At 60.9% G+C, this 20125-nt stretch overlaps 1 protein-coding gene across 2 annotated transcripts in view; it reads left to right on the top strand.

Moving 5' to 3' along the window:
- Positions 1-1539: 1539 nt before the first annotated feature.
- FLNC (filamin C) overlaps positions 1540-20125 on the top strand; it is a gene marked incomplete at its 3' end in the record, with an annotated part of 28317 nt that continues 9731 nt past the window's right edge. The window contains exons 1-30 of one of the 2 annotated variants that reach the window (XM_080701649.1): positions 1540-1871; positions 6796-7040; positions 8531-8628; positions 8782-8932; positions 9016-9134; positions 9356-9433; positions 9613-9775; positions 10042-10242; positions 10898-11035; positions 11377-11503; positions 11640-11776; positions 11953-12146; positions 12241-12354; positions 12940-13083; positions 13299-13422; positions 13538-13698; positions 13838-13928; positions 14016-14185; positions 14382-14499; positions 14592-14854; positions 15385-15982; positions 16649-16822; positions 16929-17091; positions 17340-17500; positions 18189-18356; positions 18436-18559; positions 19010-19166; positions 19241-19430; positions 19599-19622; positions 19725-19972. In XM_080701649.1, coding sequence (XP_080557775.1) covers positions 1576-1871; positions 6796-7040; positions 8531-8628; positions 8782-8932; positions 9016-9134; positions 9356-9433; positions 9613-9775; positions 10042-10242; positions 10898-11035; positions 11377-11503; positions 11640-11776; positions 11953-12146; positions 12241-12354; positions 12940-13083; positions 13299-13422; positions 13538-13698; positions 13838-13928; positions 14016-14185; positions 14382-14499; positions 14592-14854; positions 15385-15982; positions 16649-16822; positions 16929-17091; positions 17340-17500; positions 18189-18356; positions 18436-18559; positions 19010-19166; positions 19241-19430; positions 19599-19622; positions 19725-19972 — 5139 coding nt within the window. In that variant the 5' untranslated portion in view covers positions 1540-1575. The remainder of the gene's footprint in view (positions 1872-6795; positions 7041-8530; positions 8629-8781; positions 8933-9015; positions 9135-9355; positions 9434-9612; positions 9776-10041; positions 10243-10897; positions 11036-11376; positions 11504-11639; positions 11777-11952; positions 12147-12240; positions 12355-12939; positions 13084-13298; positions 13423-13537; positions 13699-13837; positions 13929-14015; positions 14186-14381; positions 14500-14591; positions 14855-15384; positions 15983-16648; positions 16823-16928; positions 17092-17339; positions 17501-18188; positions 18357-18435; positions 18560-19009; positions 19167-19240; positions 19431-19598; positions 19623-19724; positions 19973-20125) is intronic. The other variant, XM_080701650.1, reaches the window with a different exon arrangement.

Here is a 20125-nt window from a genome sequence, read left to right on the forward strand (position 1 = left end):
TTCTTCCTCAGTCCATAACGGGGATTGTCCTCACTCTGTCCTTGAGGAGACAGCCCCCAAAATGCCCACTGTCCCCTTCCTTTTCGTCAGGACTGAAAGGAGGAGAGGGATACGGTAGAATGATTCACCTACAAGGTCCCTCAAACTTCCCAATCCTCAAGCATCTAGTGACTTGAGTGGAGGGCTGTCAGGCCAGAGAAAGTTCCCAGGCGCAGGCATGGCCTCTCCAGCTAATCTTCCTGGGTCTAGACGTGAGGGAAAGCAGAGGGCAGAGGGCACAGGGCCTGCAGGAGCCTTCAAAGTTGCCAAATACATATATTCTCTTTACATATGCTATGGCATCCTCACCCCTCCCCGGCAGCTCCTGCTTGAGGGCCTCAGGGGCCCCGACTCCGGCCACCATGGGCTCACGGGAGCCCCGTCCTGCCTAGGCACCCTGTCCTGCCCACGATGTCCTGGCCCTGCCCGCAGCCCGCCCAAGTCACGTTTCCCTTGGCTGCTCCACCAGGGCTCTCCCTGCTCCTGTCTGGCTAACTTGCCTTTCCCTGGAAGGAAGTGCCCTGTGGCCTGGGTGGGCACATTGCCCAGGGGGCTCCCTGGCACTACAGGGCAGCCCCCCCTCTCCCCTCTCATCACCTTCGTTGAATCAGCCTGGGGGAACAGTGTGACTCACTGGGTACCTTTTTCCTGAGCTCAGTTTCATTCTAAGAGGATGAGGCCCAATGGGCTGGTGACAGGGACACTGAGTCAGGGGCAGCCCCCCACCGCCGCGCTCCCCGCCCCTGCCCCACTCTTCCCCCAGGACCCTGTGGGCTCCTAGCGCGGCTCTTCTACCTGTAAAGTGAGGCGACAAGGAAAGGCCCCCAGCCTTCTCCCCGACTGGCCTGTACAGTGTCCCTGCTTCCTCTCACAACACACACTTCCCGCGCTGTCCACAGGTGGACAATACCCTGGGCTGGGAGCCAGGACTCCCAGGCCCTGTCAACAGCCCCGCCAGGTCCAGAAAATTGTCAACTCCAGATCAGGGAGTCTAGCCCTAGCCAGTGGCCTCAGTTTCCCCATCCATCTCCATCATGCCCGCTGGGAGCGGAGGGAGCGGACTTCATCCCTGGCCGAGCGCTGCTTAGTCGGGGGGCGCCGGGGGAGCGAGGGGGGGGGAGCCGCGGCCCTCCCCCTCCGCGTGGCGACACCCACCCCGGCGCCCCGCTCGCCGCGCGGGGGAGGGGGCGGGGGCGGGCCGGGGGCGGGGCCGCGGCCGGGCGGCATTCCTGGGAGGCCGGCGCTCTGACGTGGAGCCGGGGGCCGCGGGCGCGGCGGGGGGGCGGCGGCCCGGGGGCTTCTTAAACCCCCCGCCCGGGCCGGGCCCGCACTTCCCCGGCCCCGCTCCGCCCCCGGAGGGACCGAGAGCCCGAGAGCCGCCGAGGAGCCCCGAGGCCGCCGAGCCCGCCAGCCAGGGCGCCCCCGGAGTGCAGAGCAGCGCAGCCAGCCCCGCGGCCGCCGACCCCCGCCCGCAGGATGAACAGCGCCGGCTTCCCCGACGCCGCCGGCCTCGGCCTGGGCGACGAGGCGGACGAGATGCCGTCCACCGAGAAGGACCTGGCCGAGGACGCGCCGTGGAAGAAGATCCAGCAGAACACGTTCACGCGCTGGTGCAACGAGCACCTCAAGTGCGTGGGCAAGCGGCTGACCGACCTGCAGCGCGACCTGAGCGACGGGCTGCGCCTCATCGCGCTGCTCGAGGTGCTCAGCCAGAAGCGCATGTACCGCAAGTTCCACCCGCGCCCCAACTTCCGCCAGATGAAGCTGGAGAACGTGTCGGTGGCCCTCGAGTTCCTGGAGCGCGAGCACATCAAGCTCGTGTCCATCGGTCAGTGTCCGTGCGGCGGCCCTCCCAGGAGGGTGGGAGGCACAGGTGTGGGGCGGGGCCCCCGGAGCTGAGAGTTGGGACCCAGTGCCACCCTGCTCAAGGGAGAGGACCCTGGTTCTGTCTCTCCCTCCACTGGGGGACAGCGGGGACAGCGGCGCCGCGGGGGCCCAGGCCTTACAGTTTCTAAGCCCTATAGCTGCAGCGTCCCCAGGCACACTCCCACCAACCTGCTGCCTTCTTGTGCCCTTTCCTCCCATCGGGCAGGCCCTGCGCTTGCAGGGGGCCCGATGTCCTGGGCATGACAGGGGCCGAGTCCTGGGGACATCTCCCACACCCCAACAAAGCAGATGGCTTCCCAGCCCCTCTACAGGGGAGACCCACTAAAGACAGATCCCAGTCACCTCCCCGATCTCCAGGCTCCGAGGCCAGGGGAAGCTGGTGGCCCTGCAGCTCCACCAAACCTTCCAAGCCCTCCCGGGCATGTGCTCCGCAGCTGGGTTCAGGCCCAGGCTGGGGCAGGCGGGTTCAACCTCGGAAACCTAAAAAGGCGCTGAGCGAAGGCAGGGAGCCTTAACCCCTGCCTGCCCTCTGCTGCAGCCTGCCGGGGAGGGGGCTCCTGCCGGTCCAGTGCCCTGCCCCAGCCCACCCCCTATGCCTGGGATTGGCTGCCACTAAGGGTCTGGGCTTCAGGGTGGGAGGGGAAGGCCTGCAGAAGGGAGGAAGTCATTGAGTGTAACCAGATTTGGAAGGTGTGTCCGCCCTGAGTGGGGGTGGGGAGGCACTCTGGCTTCAGGAGCCCAGAAGCCCAGAGTGGACTTTGAGTGGCAAAGGGAGGCCCACCCCTCACATCCCTGGCCTCTGAAGGCTGGGGCAGACCCTATCCCATTCCCTTAGGGGACTGTGACTTATAGGAAGGCCCCCTTGGAGGGTGTACCCCAGGGCCCACGGAGGAGCCAGGTGGCACCCACACAGGCTGTCCCAGAGACTTGTCTCAATAACTGGATGCCAGTTCACCCCCACTATCCCTCAGGGCCATCTCCAGCCCTCCTGAATTAGCAGCTGAGGTCAGCCCGGGGCCCTTTGCCCTGTCCAGTCCCCTCCCTGGGCCTTACCTCGGACTGCCCCAATACTGCCCCCCCACCCGCCTGCTCTGGCCTGGAAATAGCCCTGTCTCCGTGACACAGCAGATGTCTCTGAGCTTTCCAGAAGGACGAGCCTGAGGGCAAGGGGTGGGGGAGGGTGCGTCGTGGGGTGTGTAGTGGGGCCCAGGGCTAGAAGTGCGTGCATGGGGAGTCTGAGCTGAGCCTGCCCTGGGGCCGGCATCCCCCTCCATGCTGAGGTTTAACGGCAGGACTGACTGTCCCAGGTGGGACTCTGGGGGAAGCCCGTGGCCTCTCTGCAAGACAGAGGAAACTGCTCAGCCTCCCTCCCTCCCAGCTGCGGGGGCGCGGGCCCCTCTCCAGGCCTCATCCCTCCCCAGCGCACCTCTCCCCTCCCCCGTGGTGGTGCCTGGCTCGCGGCCCCTTGGCTCAGCTATTGAGGGGCCGGCTCAGAGTGCAGGGGAAGAAGCCAGTGCTGGTTTGGGGGCGGGAGGGAAGCTCCCAGGGTTCCCGCTGAGAGGAAGGGGAGCCGCGCAGTGCCCCATTTGGGCCCAGAGGCTCGCTGAGCTGATGAGATAAGCTGTCAGCAATTCAGCTGTTGAGCCTGGCTGAGGCTGCAGGGGAGGGGCGTGCATAGCCCAGGGAGACCCCAGGAGATGTAAAGGAGCTGCCCTGAGGGGGGGAGCCTCCTTCTTTCTCTGGCTCCCCAGCCATTCAGTGGTGGGCAGGGCGGGGGGGGGGGTCATCTGGAGAGCCTCCTGCAGGGCATGGTCTCAGGTCTCAGGACTCAAAATGAGCATCTGGGCACCTGAGGGACTCACAGTCTCTCTCACACACACACACACACACACACACACACACACACACACACATGCTCGCACTTGACTTTCTGGAAAGGAAGTCTGGGCCTGGAGTAGAAGCTGGGAGCTCCACCTGGAGGAGGGGTCCTCTGCCGGGCTCCAAAGCTGTGTGCTTCTCTTCCCCAGCGCCCCTGCGGGCCCCCACCGCCCCCTCAGCCCCTCAGAACAAAGAGGCCTGTGAGGCGGCTCTGTCCTGCAGCTGTTCCCCAGTTGCTATTCCTTCTCCTGAAGCCAACAGCCGAGGGAGGGGCCGGAGGGGGCAGCAGCTGTCCCAGCACCTCCCTTGGCCCAGCCCTCTCCTCTCCTCCCCTCCAGTGGAGACCCGGGGGTCCGGGGTCCGGGACTAGCTGTCTGGCTCCTCCCACCCCTTTGGGGGTATCCCCAGGCAGGCAAAGTGGTGTCTTGGTGCTGTGCTAGGAAGAAGCCTGGGTTGAGTTGAGTTTCTCCCGTCTTCCTGGCCGCAGAGGGGGCAGAGGGAGAGGAAGGTCATTGCTCCCAGGATGGGACTCTGCCCCGCAGGCCCCCTCCTGCCCCAAGCTGGGGACCACTTGCTGTCTGGCTCTGAGCCAGTTGCTAGGGAGAAACCTCTCTCCAAACACGAATGACCCATCTCCACCCCACCCCCCTGGCCTTCCTCCCAGGGGTCCAGCCCCAGCTTGTAAGAAGCACTTGTGGGTGTGTGAGCAGTGGCTTTGGAGACTGTGAGGGGCTGGGGGCACCGGGCCATCCCGACTGTGTGAAAGTGTTGTGGGCCTGTGTGTATGAGAGAGAGTGAAAGAGGCCGGCAGTGAGCATGTCATGGAATCCCAGAGCTGCCAAACCATTGTGCAGCAGGGAAGCCAGGGGAAAGGGGCGGGCAGGCGGGAGCTGCTGGGGAAGGAAGGATGAATCAGTGACAGGGTGGGGGAGCCGAGGGGCCAAAGCCCGGCCCCAGACCAGGGACACCCAGATTCCCTTCCAGGGCAGGTGGGTGGAGGGAGTATGCTGGGGTTCCCCAGGCTCCTGTCTCCTAACACCCTCCCCTGATCTAGGGAAGGGGTCACAGGACAAAGTGTATAAGGGGTAGCCTCCAGCCCCGCCTTCTCCCATCGGGCAACATCAGTAAACAAGACTGGGCCTTCCACCTCCTCCCCGCCTCCTAAAAGCAGCTCAGGGAAGCTGATGGATTTCAGGCCTGCGGCACCCTTTGTAAAGAGCTGGATTCCAAAGTCTACCCTCGAGTCCCCTTCCCTCTTGGATTATTTCCCTTTGACTGCTAAAGGAAAGCTATGACTCTGAAATCTTGAGGAATCAGTTCTAAAGAAAGTGATGAGTAGACTGTGTCTCAGCCCGAGGCTGGAGTCACGCAGACATCTTCCCTGGTTCTTGTGAGATCCCACTGGACCCCTGCCCTAGGTAATGTGATCTCCAAGCCACTGGACCCCTGCCCTAGGTAATGTGATCTCCAAGCCTTAGGTGAGCATGTACGCACCCTCCCTCCTCCCGGGACCCCTGTGTCCAAAACGCCCGCCCGTGTGGCCTTTGGAGTTGGGTGGAGTAGAATTGATTCCACTCCTAACTTCAGATCTCAAAATATTGCTTCAGTCAACACTTTTTTTTTCCTTTTTTTAGTGGTACTAGGGTAGAACCCCGGAGCATTCCACCTCTGAGATACACCATCAGCCCTATTTTATTTTTTATTTTATTTATTTATTTATTTATTTTTGGTGGTACTGGGGTTCCTGGAAGCCCTTCTACCTCCAGGCTACACTCCCAGACCTATTTTTACATTTTCATTTTTGGAAACAGGGTCTCCTAAGCCAGCGCGCGGCTGGCTTCGAACCTGCGCGATCCTCCTGTCTCTGCCTCCCAAGCGCAGGGATTACAAGCGTGCGCCACCACGCCCGGCTTATTGTTTATTTTAAAACAAGGTCTCACTAAGTTGTAGAGGGCCTTACTAAGTAACTGAGGCTGGTCGGGAACCTGTGATCCCCCCCCCCCCCCCCCCCCGTCTCTGCATCCCCTGGGATTACAAGTGTGTGCCACCACACTCTGCTCATTCAGCACTTTTACTGAGACCCTGCTAGGTGCTAGACCCTCAGTGTAGAAAGATAAAACCCAGGATCTAGAATGAAAAAAGCCACACTAATAATAACAATAATAATAATAATATTGCTGTACAATCTCTTTTTTTTTTTTTTGGCGGGTCTGGGGATGGAACCCAGAGGCATTTGACCTCCAAGCTATAGCCCCTGCCCTATTTTTTATTCTTTATTTTGAAACCGGGTCTCACTGAGTTGCAGAGGGCCTCACTAAGTAGCTGAGGCTGTCCGCGAACCGCGATCCTCAGGTCTCAGCCTCTTGAATGCTGGGATTACATGCATGAGCCACCACACCCGGCTCAACAATCCCATTTATATAAAACGCTAGAAAATACAAATTAATCTGCCATGATAGAGAGCAGATCAGCTGTTGCTTGGGAAGGTGGAACAAAAGCAGACAAGAGGAAGGGATGGCGAGGGAGCAGATAGGTACAAGATCGGAAGTGATGGCTGTACTACTTAGCCTTGATTTGTGGGTACATGCCTATCGCCAGAGCTTTTCAAACTGTACTCTCTAACGTGTAGTTTGCAGTATGTCAATAAAATAGTTACAAAACCAAAAGAAATAGTATCTGCCCCTAAGAGGCCTGCAGTCCAAAGGACCAAAGGCCAGGCTTAGACAGGAGGCTGGCCCAGGTACGTAGAGGTGGAGGTAGGTGCACAGGAACAGAAACAGCCTGGTTCTGAAGGAGGGGACGCAGACAGGGCTTGGCATCGGGCCTTGCGGGAAGGAGACTTTGGTAGACAGGGGAGGGAGTGGGTTCCAGAGGTAGGAGCCCTTCCTGAGCGCTGTGCAGGCGAGGGTGGGCACTCTGGGGGCCCAGGGGTCTCGGCAGCAGAGGGCGACACCCTTCTGAGCCAACTTGTGCCCTGGGCTCTGCAGACAGCAAGGCCATCGTGGATGGGAACCTGAAGCTGATTCTGGGCCTGATCTGGACGCTGATCCTGCACTACTCCATCTCCATGCCCATGTGGGAGGATGAGGACGACGAGGATGCCCGCAAACAGACACCCAAGCAGCGTCTGCTGGGCTGGATCCAGAACAAGGTGCCCCAGCTGCCCATCACCAACTTCAACCGTGACTGGCAGGATGGCAAGGCCCTGGGTGCCCTGGTGGACAACTGTGCCCCTGGTGAGTAGCCCCTGAGCCGGGGAGGACAGGACGCCAGGATTGCGCTGAGGCTTCTGGTTGTCATGCTGCACACCCCAGGCCCTGGGGGACCAGCTTCGCCCGTGGGGTTTGGGGTTCGGAGACAGGCCCTGCCCCTGGGGTGGGCGGATTTCCCAGGGCAGGAAAAGGTTGAAAACCTCTCATATTACAGGTCAGGACAGTGAGGGCCAGTGACTTGTCGTGATCACACAGCTTGTCTGTGACAGAAGTACACGCATGACCAGGGCCTTGACTCCCTGCCCCACCAGCTGCCAACTTTGCCATGGGCCCCATTCCCATGTTGCAGAGGGAGGGAATGCAGCAGGACTCGTAGCAAGAAGGCCCAGAGTTAGACCCAGAGAAGGCTCTTCTTTGTGAGATCCTGAGATGGCCCTGAGAAGGGGTTCAGGCCCAGGATGATGTGGGCTCAGATGGGTGGCACTGTCCAGTGGGCGTAGGCCCTGGGCTGGTCAGGTGGAGTAGAACAGGGCCCCCCAAAAACTAAGGCAGCATGAGCCAGAGGCCCGCCTCGTACAGCCCCGTTGGCCCCCATCTGAGAAGGGCCGTCTTCCTCCGCCTGGGCTGGCCAGCCCCACCTAAGGAGCCATGACCCCCTAGGGGAATCCTCCCCCACCCTGGGGTCAGCCTGGGAGCAGGGGTGGGAGGCGGGGCACACTGCCTGGGAAGCATTCCCAGCTGCTGAGCCGTTGCCCACAGCTGGTGTGGCTGCCAGCAGTGAGCTCAGCTGTTCCGGCCCATCATGGATTCCAGCCTCCAAGCTGCCCCCCCCCATTAACATCACCCCCTCTGCTCGAGCCTGGACGAAGCACCCCCTAGCCCCTGACCCCTTCACAGGGTGATCTGGGCTGCCTCCACATTCTTCCTCAGGGGAGGCCAGGCTCTTGATGGCCCTAGAGAAGCCCTCATCCTCTTCCCACAAGCCTTTCAGTGCCTCAATTTCTCCATCTGGGCACTTAGTGAGAGAGCAAGAGTCCTGTGCGCGAAGGCTAGTGCAGGAAGTGCTTCGAGAGCTGGGACTCTGGGGCAGCTGTGAGGAGATAGGTCAGAGGCATATGGGAGGGGCTCTCCCCTTCCCCACCCACCCCAAGCTAGCTGGAATGAGGTAGAGGGATTTGGGAAGGGGCCCCTCAGGGGTGCTTGTAATCAGGATGCCTGCTGGGTCCTCAGGCGGGCAGGAGGCTGGCTGGCAGGGCTGGTGCCAGGCTGCGTCAGCCAAAGCAGAAAGGCCTTATTGTTGGTACCAGTGAGTGCTGCCGTACCTCGACAGTGATGGGCATCCCCGCTGAGGGGCTGCACTGCCAGGGCCGCGGGAACCTGGCTGGTCAGGGGCCTGGAGCTGGCCAGGAGGAGTGTGAGGCCACAGCCGCTGTGGGGGCTGATGAACTGATGCTTGGTGTTCTGGCTGGCTGTTTCCCCTCACTAACGGCTGTCTCCCTCCTCCACCTCTCCAGGCCTCTGCCCTGACTGGGAGGCCTGGGACCCCAACCAGCCCGTGCAGAATGCCCGGGAGGCCATGCAGCAGGCAGACGACTGGCTCGGGGTGCCCCAGGTAACCTGGCATGTGTGGTGGGCTGGGGGGCATGGGGGAAGGAGGGGCAGGGGTAGAGCTTGGGTCTGAAGGGTAGCTGGCCAGGATGCAGGCAGGAACTGGGGCTGCTGGGTAAAGAGGGCACCATGTGAACATCGCTCCTTCCTGTGGCAGGTGATTGCCCCCGAAGAGATCGTCGACCCCAACGTGGATGAGCATTCTGTCATGACCTACCTGTCCCAGTTCCCCAAGGCCAAGCTCAAGCCCGGCGCGCCTGTGCGCTCCAAGCAGCTGAACCCCAAGAAAGCCATCGCCTACGGACCTGGTATGTGTTGAGGCCTGAGAGCCTCCCTGGGGCCCCGGCCATGTCGAGCCCCTGAGTGATCCAGGCTCTGCTTCTGCCCGTAGGCATCGAGCCTCAGGGCAACACCGTGCTGCAGCCCGCCCACTTCACTGTGCAGACAGTGGACGCCGGCCTGGGCGAGGTGCTGGTCTACATTGAGGACCCTGAGGGCCACACTGAGGAGGTATGGTGAGGCTGCCAGGGAGGCAGGGATTACTAGGGGATGGAGACAGAGGCCATGGGCCCAGCAACAGGTGGCTGTCAGAGCCCCTCCCACCACCCCTGCCATGGAGACCAGGAAAACATCTCCATGGGGACTTTATAGGGCTGGGAGCCCTGGGCACTCTGGGGTCTAGAGGGGCTACACACACTATGATTTCTCATAATCTTTTCCCTTCCCAATAGGCCAGGGTGGTTCCCAACAATGACAAGGACCGCACATATGCCGTCTCCTACGTGCCCAAGGTCGCCGGGTTGCACAAGGTAATCTCCCTGCCGTTTGCCTTCATGGCTTTGACTAAATGAACCCTTCTCAGCCCACACCACCCCTGCCCAGTGCACTGCTCGCCCACCTCTCAGCTTCCTTGGCGCAACACCGACCCTTCCAGCCCCTCTCAGAACAGCCCTACCCTGGAAACTAACCTTTGACCCCCAACCCCCAGGTGACTGTGCTCTTTGCTGGCCAGAACATCGAGCGTAGCCCCTTCGAGGTGAACGTGGGCATGGCCCTGGGAGATGCCAACAAGGTGTCAGCCCGCGGCCCTGGCCTGGACCCTGTGGGCAACGTGGCCAACAAACCCACCTACTTTGACATCTATACTGCGGGTAAGGGACACTGTTAGGTGGGCAGTCTCCCACAGGAGTGTGTGTGTGTGTGTGTGTGTGTGTGTGTGTGTGTGTGTGTGTGTGTGAGAGAGAGAGAGAGAGAGAGAGAGAGAGAGAGAAAGTGTGTGTGTGTGTGTGTATGCGCATGTGTGAGCCAGCAGGGGGCAGGAGCAGAGGTCCCACGCAGAGGCTACATGGTCTCCAGATGAGGGAGCCCTGATCATCCTGTGTCCAGAGTGGGCACTGACGGCCTCTGTCCATGGCAGGGGCCGGCACTGGGGATGTCGCTGTGGTGATCGTGGACCCACAGGGCCGGCGGGACACAGTAGAGGTGGCCTTGGAGGACAAGGGGGACAGCACATTCCGCTGCACATACAGACCTGTGATGGAGGGGCCACACACCGTGCACGTGGCCTTCGCAGGCGCCCCCATCACCCGCAGTCCCTTCCCTGTCCATGTGGCAGAAGGTAAGAGCCCTGGGCTCATCCCACCATCACCCTCCCCAAAGCCAGGGTGCAGAGAGGCCTGCCACTGAATTCCAGGCCTGAGGGTTGCCAGGAAACGGTCCAACCGGGGTGGTGCCATTGCCCATGTTCTTGGGAGGCCTGGGTGATGTCGCTGCCTCCACGGCTTCCATTGTCTGTGTTCTGCGGCAGGCTGAGACCCCTGCTCTTGCCTGTGCTCCATGGTGGGCCTCCTGGTGCAGGGAACAGCTCTTGTTCCATGGTGTTGCTGGATGTTCTGTGGCATGACTTAGTTCCTGAGAATGCTACGGTGGCTTTGAAGAGGCTCTCGGTGGATGGTGTTGGGTGTGGGCAAGGGGCCTCCCCCTGTCTCTCTCAGTCCACTCTCAGCCCAGGCTCTGCCATGACTTTGTTCCAAGTGTCAGTGGCTCTGACCCCAGGAGGAAGGGTTTCTTGTGCAGTCTCCGACCTGGGATCTGCAGCCAGCTGCCTGCCCAGCCCAGCTCCCGGCAGCCCCAGTTGTACTGGGGACACACGCGGGCACAGGGCAGGGGTGCACACAGTAATGGCCTGTGCCTGTGAGGGGGACACATGGTGAGGAGCTGAGGCTCTGTCCAGGGCCCCTCAGCTCCCTCCTCACTTTTCTTCCTCTCCCCAGCCTGTAACCCCAATGCCTGCCGTGCCACCGGGCGAGGCCTACAGCCCAAAGGTGTGCGGGTCAAAGAGGTGGCTGACTTCAAGGTGTTCACCAAGGGCGCCGGCAGTGGGGAGCTCAAGGTCACCGTCAAGGGGCCAAGTGAGTGCCAGGGCCCAGGGCTGGGGAAGTGGGGGTGCTGGCACAGGGAGGGCACTTGGCCAGTAGTTCTGATAACCCAAGGCAGTGATAGCCAGAACCCAGCTCCACTGGGAGACTCCAGAGAGGCACCATGAGATCTCAGGTACATCATCTCCTCTCTGGCTCAGCTCCCCAGTCTGCAAACTGGGACTGATTCTGCCCTGTGTGCTACACTGGGCTCTTATGCACAGGGATGACTCCTGGTCCCTGCCCTCAGGTGGCCCGGGCCTCAAGGGCTCCTTGAGGGGATTGAGGAGCCGGGGCCCACAAACCGTTGATCGGTGCCCCTCCATCTCCTTCAGAGGGCACAGAGGAGCCGGTGAAGGTGCGGGAGGCTGGAGATGGAGTGTTTGAGTGCGAGTACTACCCTGTGGTGCCTGGAAAATATGTGGTGACGATCACGTGGGGCGGCTACGCCATCCCCCGCAGGTAAGCACCAGGTGCCCTGTGGTGTCTGGACTATCATGGGGCGAGAGGAAGGGAGGCGGGCTGCATGGGGGTGAGGGGAGAGGGCCTTCTGGCAGGGCACCTCCTGGCACCGACACCCGCTCCCTCTTTGCCCTAGCCCCTTTGAGGTCCAGGTGAGCCCAGAGGCAGGAACGCAGAAGGTGCGGGCCTGGGGTCCCGGCTTGGAGACTGGCCAGGTGGGCAAGTCAGCTGACTTTGTGGTGGAGGCCGTTGGCACCGAAGTGGGGACCCTGGGTAAGTGGCTGGGCAGCAGGAGGTGGGGAATGCTGAGCAGGGGTGTGACGTGATGAGGGGCACGGGGGAATGACAAGGGAGAGGATGCTGAGGAGCAGGGGCTTGGGACGGGGTTGGGGAAGCCTGCCCAAGGGTCCAGCCTGCCTCATGCCCTCTGACTCCCCTCCCTGCCCCAGGTTTCTCCATCGAGGGGCCCTCGCAGGCCAAGATCGAGTGTGATGACAAGGGGGATGGCTCCTGCGATGTGCGGTACTGGCCCACAGAGCCTGGGGAGTACGCCGTGCACGTCATCTGTGATGACGAGGACATCCGCGACTCACCCTTCATCGCTCACATCCACCCAGCCCCACCGGACTGCTTCCCCGACAAGGTGCGGCCCCTGCTCCTGCACACTGGTTGGGCCAGGGCTGGGGTGAGCCGGCCCTGTCCCGCCCCCAACCCAGCCCTCCTCTCGGCCCACACAGGTGAAGGCCTTTGGACCCGGGCTGGAGCCCACTGGCTGCATCGTGGACAAGCCCGCCGAGTTTACCATTGACGCCCGCGCGGCTGGCAAGGGAGACCTGAAGCTCTATGCCCAGGTGGGGCACTGCCCGGACCCCCTGCCCTCATGCCCCCAGCCAGGGACCTCCAAAGAGGAGGGGAGAAAGTCAATTGGAAGGAGCCTAATAGTCCTTAAGTACTATGGGAAATTTAAAACCTAAAACCATAAACACACTTTACTAAAAACTAATTTATGTTTTAATAGTTAGCAATTGAAATATAATTTCACTGCAAAGGACACTGGTTTCAAGCTAATTTCTCAAGCACTGACCCCATCCATAATCACTGAGGTTAATGATCATATTCTGAAGGCTCCAAGGAGATGATCCTTTAAAAGGCTCATTATTCAGCTTTAGGAACATGGTTTTAGCTCAGCCACTCCCTGACTGACACATTTCAGAGATGAGGAAATCTAAGCTGGGAAAGCAGACCACACAGATGGCCTCAAGCCAGGTCTCCTGGCTCCCAGGGTGGGCCCTGGCCACTGGAGCCCGTGGCACCGAGGTCACGCGGTCTGACATCAGTAATCATCAGTGGGTGTGTTCACTAGTCTGCCCGAGGCCAGCAGAGGGCACTCTGCCGAGCTCAGGCAACCCCAAACCTAGCTCGGGTGATGTTCACAGGATGCAGACGGCTGCCCCATCGACATCAAGGTGATCCCCAACGGCGATGGCACCTTCCGCTGCTCCTACGTGCCCACCAAGCCCATTAAGCATACCATCATCATCTCCTGGGGAGGCGTCAACGTGCCCAAGAGCCCCTTCCGGGTGCGTCCTATAAGTTTTCCCAGTGCCAGGGGTCCCCAGGGGAGATGGGGCTCCACACAGCAGACAGCTGTATGTGAGCCCCTGCCGCTCCTCCATACCTCAAGGCCTCCACGGAGAGGCTAAGACTAGTCCCGCTAAGGCTGGGGCTGGTGATGCTGGGAGGGGGCTGGACCTCAAAGGAGGCGCGCCGAGCTGAGCATCGGCCCTGCCCACAGGTGAACGTGGGAGAAGGCAGCCACCCCGAGCGGGTGAAGGTGTACGGCCCTGGCGTGGAGAAGACCGGCCTAAAGGCCAACGAGCCCACCTACTTCACGGTGGACTGCAGCGAGGCAGGGCAAGGTGAGCGCCAGCACAGGGTGGGGTCTGCGCAGGGGTCCCTCTGTGCATGGCTTAAGGGGACAGTCGGTGGGGGAGGCAGTTGAGCCTCACTTACGTCCTCCGCTGCTCCCCTCAGGCGACGTGAGCATTGGCATCAAGTGTGCCCCGGGTGTGGTGGGCCCAGCAGAGGCGGACATCGACTTTGATATCATCAAGAATGACAACGACACTTTTACAGTCAAGTACACGCCGCCAGGGGCCGGCCGCTACACCATCATGGTGCTCTTTGCAAACCAGGTAAGCCAGCCTCAACTATTGCCGGAGGCAGGGTTCTTTCAGGGGCCGCCCTTGTCCCCACTGGGTCTCTATGGCATCTTGACCAGCGTCTAGCCTGGTACAGTGCTGTGGTTCCTGACGAAGCCTGTTCCATGTCCAGGAGATCCCCGCCAGCCCCTTCCACATCAAGGTGGACCCATCCCATGATGCCAGCAAGGTCAAGGCCGAGGGCCCCGGGCTGAACCGCACAGGTAGCTGTCTGGATGGGCTGGGGCTGGCGTGGGGGAAGTGGGGAGGTGGCTGCCAGGCCCTCACTGCTGTCTCCGGTGGACTCCCAGGTGTGGAGGTTGGCAAGCCCACGCACTTCACCGTGCTGACCAAGGGAGCAGGCAAGGCCAAGCTGGATGTGCACTTCGCCGGGGCGGCCAAGGGCGAGGCTGTGCGGGACTTTGAAATCATAGACAACCATGACTACTCCTACACGGTCAAGTACACGGCCGTCCAGCAGGTGTGTCCTACCCTGCATGCCCTGTCTGTCCTGCCGTGGGGACTAGGTGTCCCTCCTCCTGTCTCAGCCCAGTCCTGGACCCTCCATCTTGTCCTGCCTCACATCTGCTCTCTTGCTGTGGCTCTCTGTGCCCGAGTCACCTAAGCCCAGGTCATCACTAAGCCACCCAGTTCTGACTTCCTGTTGTACCCAACAGGGCAACATGGCAGTGACGGTGACCTATGGCGGAGACCCTGTCCCTAAAAGCCCCTTTGTGGTGAATGTGGCACCACCACTGGACCTCAGCAAAGTCAAAGTTCAAGGCCTGAATAGCAGTAAGTGGGGCAAGAGTCTCCCTGGGAGAGAAGGGTGCTGGGGTGCCCCGGGCTAGAGTCCCTGCTCATGGTGCTCCTTGCCGTCCACGCAGAGGTGGCCGTGGGGCAGGAACAGGCATTCTCAGTGAACACACGAGGGGCTGGTGGCCAGGGACAGCTAGATGTGCGGATGACCTCGCCCTCTCGACGACCCATCCCCTGCAAGCTGGAGCCCGGGGGTGGAGCTGAAGCCCAGGCCGTGCACTACATGCCCCCAGAGGAGGGGCCCTACAAAGTGGACATCACCTATGATGGCCACCCAGTGCCCGGCAGCCCCTTTGCTGTGGAGGGTGTCCTGCCCCCTGACCCATCTAAGGTGAGGAGATGGGCTGGCGTTGTGGGGTAGAGGGGCGAGTCACAGGAGCAGAGGGCAGAGGACTTAAGTACATAAACCCGGAGTGGGCATAGTCAAAGGTCCCAAGCCAGGACCTGCCTAGGAGACACCCCAGTTAGAAGAGGCTGTTCTTGGCATCCGACCTATGCCTGAATCCCAGGCCCACTAACTACAGCAAACCATTCCATTTCTTTGCTTCCATGTCCTCACCTGGAATTGTTTACTCTGGCTAAAGTTGGTCATGGTGGTGCGCTCTGTGATCCCAGAGATTTGGGAGGTGGAGGCAAGAGAATTGCAAGCTCCGGGCCAGCCAGGACAACTTAGTGAGACACTGTCCCACAAAATTTAAAAAAAAAAAAATTTAAGGGCTGGGGATGTAGTTTAGTGGTAGAGCTACATCCCCAGCCCTGGGTTCCATTCCCAGTACCCCAAAAAAGAAAACAAGTATTCAGTCTGGAGTACCTACAACTGAAGGTGCTTAACTAGGCCCACACACCTGCTCCTCCCCCTAGGTCTCTGCATATGGCCCTGGTCTGCAGGGCGGGCTGGTAGGCAGCCCCGCACCCTTCTCCATCGACACCAAGGGCGCTGGCACAGGTGGCCTGGGGCTGACCGTGGAGGGCCCCTGCGAGGCCAAGATCGAGTGCCAGGACAACGGGGACGGCTCATGTGCCGTCAGCTACCTGCCCACGGAGCCGGGCGAGTACACCATCAACATCCTGTTTGCCGAAGCCCACATCCCTGGCTCACCCTTCAAGGCCACCATCCAGCCCGTGTTTGACCCCAGCAAGGTGCGAGCCAGCGGGCCGGGCCTGGAGCGCGGCAAGGCCGGGGAGGCGGCCACCTTCACTGTGGACTGCTCAGAGGCGGGCGAGGCCGAGCTGACCATCGAGATCCTGTCGGATGCCGGCGTCAAGGCGGAAGTGCTGATCCACAACAATGCAGACGGCACCTACCACATCACCTATAGCCCCGCCTTCCCCGGCACCTACACCATCACCATCAAGTATGGCGGGCACCCCATTCCCAAATTCCCCACCCGCGTCCACGTGCAGCCAGCTGTGGACACCAGTGGCATCAAGGTCTCGGGGCCCGGTGTGGAGCCACACGGTGAGTTAGAGGAAGAGCCAGCAGCCATCAAGTGTCCAGGAGCAGGTTGGGTTGTCAGCAGGAGGGATGGAGGGAGGGGAGCAGAGCTGAGGGCTGAGCTGAAAGGAGGGCTCCAGGTACAGCCCTGAGTCCAAAGGGGTGTGGCGGTGCTCACCTATAATCCCAGCACGTGGGAGGTGGAGACAGGAGGATCTCAGGTTTGAATCCAGCCTCTGCAACTTAGTGAGACCCTATTTCCAAATAAAAATAGGGCTGGAGGTGTAGTTTGAAAATAGAATGCTGCTGGGTTTGATCTCCAGTACCATTAAAAAAATGATTAAAAAAAAAAAGAACCCTGTTGAGGAAGGTAGAGGGTAAGCTTTGGGCAGAGCGGGACAGAGTTGGGTGGTGGAATGGACACCTGTGGAGCTGGACCTGGGCCAGGCAGAGGCCTGTGAGCCTGAGGCTCACCTCCAGAGCCCACAGCGTGGTGGGGCAGCTGATGGGCAGAGAATGTCACTAAATGGTGAAGAGAGTGAAAGCAGAAGCTGTGGGAGACGGCCTGGCCCAGACTGGGCACAGAGAGGGTGGCTGGGCCCCCGGAGTGAACCGCCACAGAGGAGGGGAGGGGAGGGGAAGCACTGGTGCAGGCTGGGCACATACCAAGCGTGCCTCTCTGGGATCCAGGTGTCTTGCGAGAGGTGACCACAGAGTTCACTGTGGATGCAAGATCCCTAACAGCCACAGGTGGCAACCACGTGACAGCTCGCGTGCTCAACCCCTCGGGTGCCAAGACAGACACCTACGTGACTGACAATGGGGATGGCACCTACCGAGTGCAGTACACGGCCTTCGAAGAAGGTAAGGGGCCAGGCTGGGTGGATGCAGGTGGCCGGGGGAGCTGATCGCTCCATCTAAGACCACGTGGGGGAGGCGCTCCCTGACCAACTCTGCGGCTGGCTTCCAGGCATGCATTTGGTGGAGGTGCTGTACGACGAGGTAGCTGTGCCCAAGAGCCCCTTCCGAGTGGCCGTGACTGAGGGCTGCGACCCCACCCGCGTCCGAGCCTTCGGGCCAGGTCTGGAGGGCGGCTTGGTCAACAAGGCCAACCGCTTCACTGTGGAAACCAGGTATCCTTCCCTTTGCCTGACCTTGACCTGTGGCCACCTCCATCTCAGCCACCTGCCCTTCCCACTGTCCTTGTGTCCGTGCCACACCCACCCCATCCTCCTTTGGAGGTGACCTAGGAGCAAACCTCCCCGGTATCCCCATCGACCCCTGTAGCGCATCACTCCTCTCCTGCCCCCCTGAAGCCTGCCCCCCTAACCCAGCTCCTCACAGCGGCCCTAGCAGAGCTGATGGGGGTGTCATCTTGCAGGGGCGCTGGCACTGGGGGCCTTGGCCTAGCCATTGAGGGCCCCTCAGAAGCCAAGATGTCTTGCAAGGACAACAAGGACGGTAGCTGCACCGTGGAGTACATCCCCTTCACTCCTGGAGACTACGATGTCAACATCACCTTTGGGGGACGGCCCATCCCAGGTGTGCGGAGAAGGCGAGGACAGAGGGGTGCCTGCTCCATGAGCGGGGGGGGGGGGTGCTGGAGGGGAGTTAGGTGTGGAGACCTGCAGAGGGGGCGGGGCAGGGCAGGAGCCTGGGCGCTGAGTGTGGCCAAGAGGCAGGGCAGTGGGCCTTCAATGTGACAGCCCCTCCATTCATTCCCAGAGACCCTGGCCTAGGGCGCCAGCCTCGGTCACGCAGGTCACCCAGATGGACCAGCCACTGTCGCCAGCTGGCGGGACACTCACCTTGCACCCTCTTGCTCTCACTGTCCACCTGGGCTCCACGCTCCTGAGGGTGCTGCCTGCACGTGCCATGGCTTTGGTCATTGCAGAAGTTTGGCCTAAGGAAATTGGGTGCTTTTTACTTATGTCAGCCACAATGCCGAAAACATATCTTATTTGTAAAAAGATTCCAATGTTAACGTTTTATTTATTTAGATGGGCCTTCTCTCTGGCCTGTGGACCAAACAAGTGAGGTTTGCCCAGCCTTGTTCTAGAGCGAAGTTCATTTATTCTTGTTAATGCTTTCTTAGCAAGTTCCTAAGCATTTTCACGTTGGTCTGGCCTCCCTGTGAGCATCTCGGAGGCAGGGAAGTCTTCCTCCCTGCCTCCTCAGCATCAGGGAGACCCAGGCAAGTGGGGAGGGGCTGATATCCTTCCTCTCACAGGGAGTCCATTCCGGGTGCCCGTGAAGGATGTGGTCGACCCTGGAAAGGTGAAATGCTCAGGACCAGGCCTGGGGGCCGGCGTCAGGGCCCGGGTACCCCAGACCTTTACAGTGGACTGCAGTCAGGCTGGCCGGGCCCCCCTGCAGGTGGCCGTGCTGGGCCCCACAGGTATAAAATGTTGGGGGCAGGTGGGAGGGAGGCAGGGCAGGGTACCAGGAGGCCCTGTTGACCCCGTTCCCTTGCTCAGGTGTGGCCGAGCCTGTGGAGGTGCGGGACAATGGAGACGGCACCCATACTGTGCACTACACCCCTGCTACTGATGGGCCCTACACGGTAGCTGTCAAGTATGCCGACCAGGAGGTGCCGCGCAGGTAAGGACCAGCCTTGGGCTCTCTGTGCTGAGCTCCAGGTCCTCTTCCTGGGCCATACCTGCAGTCCCTGCCACAGCTGGGGGAGAGCCCCCCTTTCCTGAGCCTCATCCAGTCTGGATGCCCCATCCTCTGGGTGGCACAGCCGTAGGCACTTTGACATGAAAATTGGCACTTGAGGAAAGTCTAGCAGCCTGAGAGACAGCCTCTTGGGCTCTCTTTAAACAAACCATAGCATCTTCCTGGGAATGGAAAAAATACTGCTCAGGCCGTGTCAAAGGGTTTCCCAAATGATCTTCCTCAAGACTCAGGGTGTGACCTGGCTCCTGGGAACTGGTTCCCCTTCCCTGGCCCGGAGTCAGCCCTCCTGCCCACGTGTGGGGAGGACTCCATGCCTGAGATGAGAAGGGCCCCCCAGCCTCCCAGCCAACTGACAGCCCTTCTCCCCTCAAGCCCTTTCAAGATCAAGGTGCTCCCTGCCCACGATGCCAGCAAGGTGCGGGCCAGTGGCCCCGGCCTCAATGCGTCCGGCGTCCCCGCCAGCCTGCCCGTGGAGTTCACCATCGATGCCCGGGATGCTGGGGAGGGGCTGCTCACTGTCCAGATCCTGGTGAGTCGCGTGTGGTCCACCTCCCGGGCAGGCTTTGGGCACTAGCAGGCCCTGACCTCTGCTTCCCACTCCAGGACCCGGAGGGTAAGCCCAAGAAGGCCAATATCCGAGACAACGGTGACGGCACGTATACCGTGTCCTACCTGCCAGACATGAGTGGCCGATACACCATCACCATCAAGTATGGTGGGGATGAGATCCCCTACTCACCTTTCCGCATCCACGCCCTGCCCACTGGGGACGCCAGCAAGTGCCTCGTCACAGGTGGGCACCCACTCCACTCCACTCCACATCCCCGCCCTTCCTCTCACTGTCCAGCCTGCTCAGAGCATGTCTATAATCCCAGCCCAGGCCCTAAGGGACTGAGGGCCACACCTGCCCCCCAGCCCCATCCTGAGTGCCACGTGGCCTAAAACTCTTCTCTCTTCCCAGTGTCCATCGGAGGCCATGGCCTGGGTGAGTGCCGTCCTCTTTCACTGGGGGTTGGGGGGCCACCTGGAAAGGGAGAGGGCTGAGCATCGCCCCTGCAGCTCCTGACTCGGCTTTCCCACGGGGCAGGTGCCTGCCTGGGCCCCCGAATCCAGATCGGAGAGGAGACCGTGATCACAGTGGACGCCAAGGCCGCAGGGAAGGGGAAGGTGACCTGCACAGTGTCCACGCCGGATGGGGCGGAGCTGGATGTGGACGTGGTTGAGAACCATGATGGTACCTTTGACATCTACTACACAGCGCCCGAGCCGGGCAAGTACGTCATCACCATCCGCTTTGGGGGCGAGCACATCCCCAACAGCCCCTTCCATGTGCTGGTAAGCTGCATGGCCGCCACATCTCCACAGTGGCTGGGAGGTGGGGCCCCCACCCTTGGGACCCCAGAACCTGTCCCCATGTCCAGTGGCTCCTGAGGCCAGAGTACTCTAGAATCAAGCCTTTCCTGTTCCTGCAGCCTCCCGGAGTGGAGG

The sequence above is a fragment of the Muscardinus avellanarius genome (assembly GCF_963383645.1).
Source record: "Muscardinus avellanarius genome assembly, chromosome: 9".
NCBI classification, from domain to species: Eukaryota; Metazoa; Chordata; class Mammalia; order Rodentia; family Gliridae; genus Muscardinus; species Muscardinus avellanarius.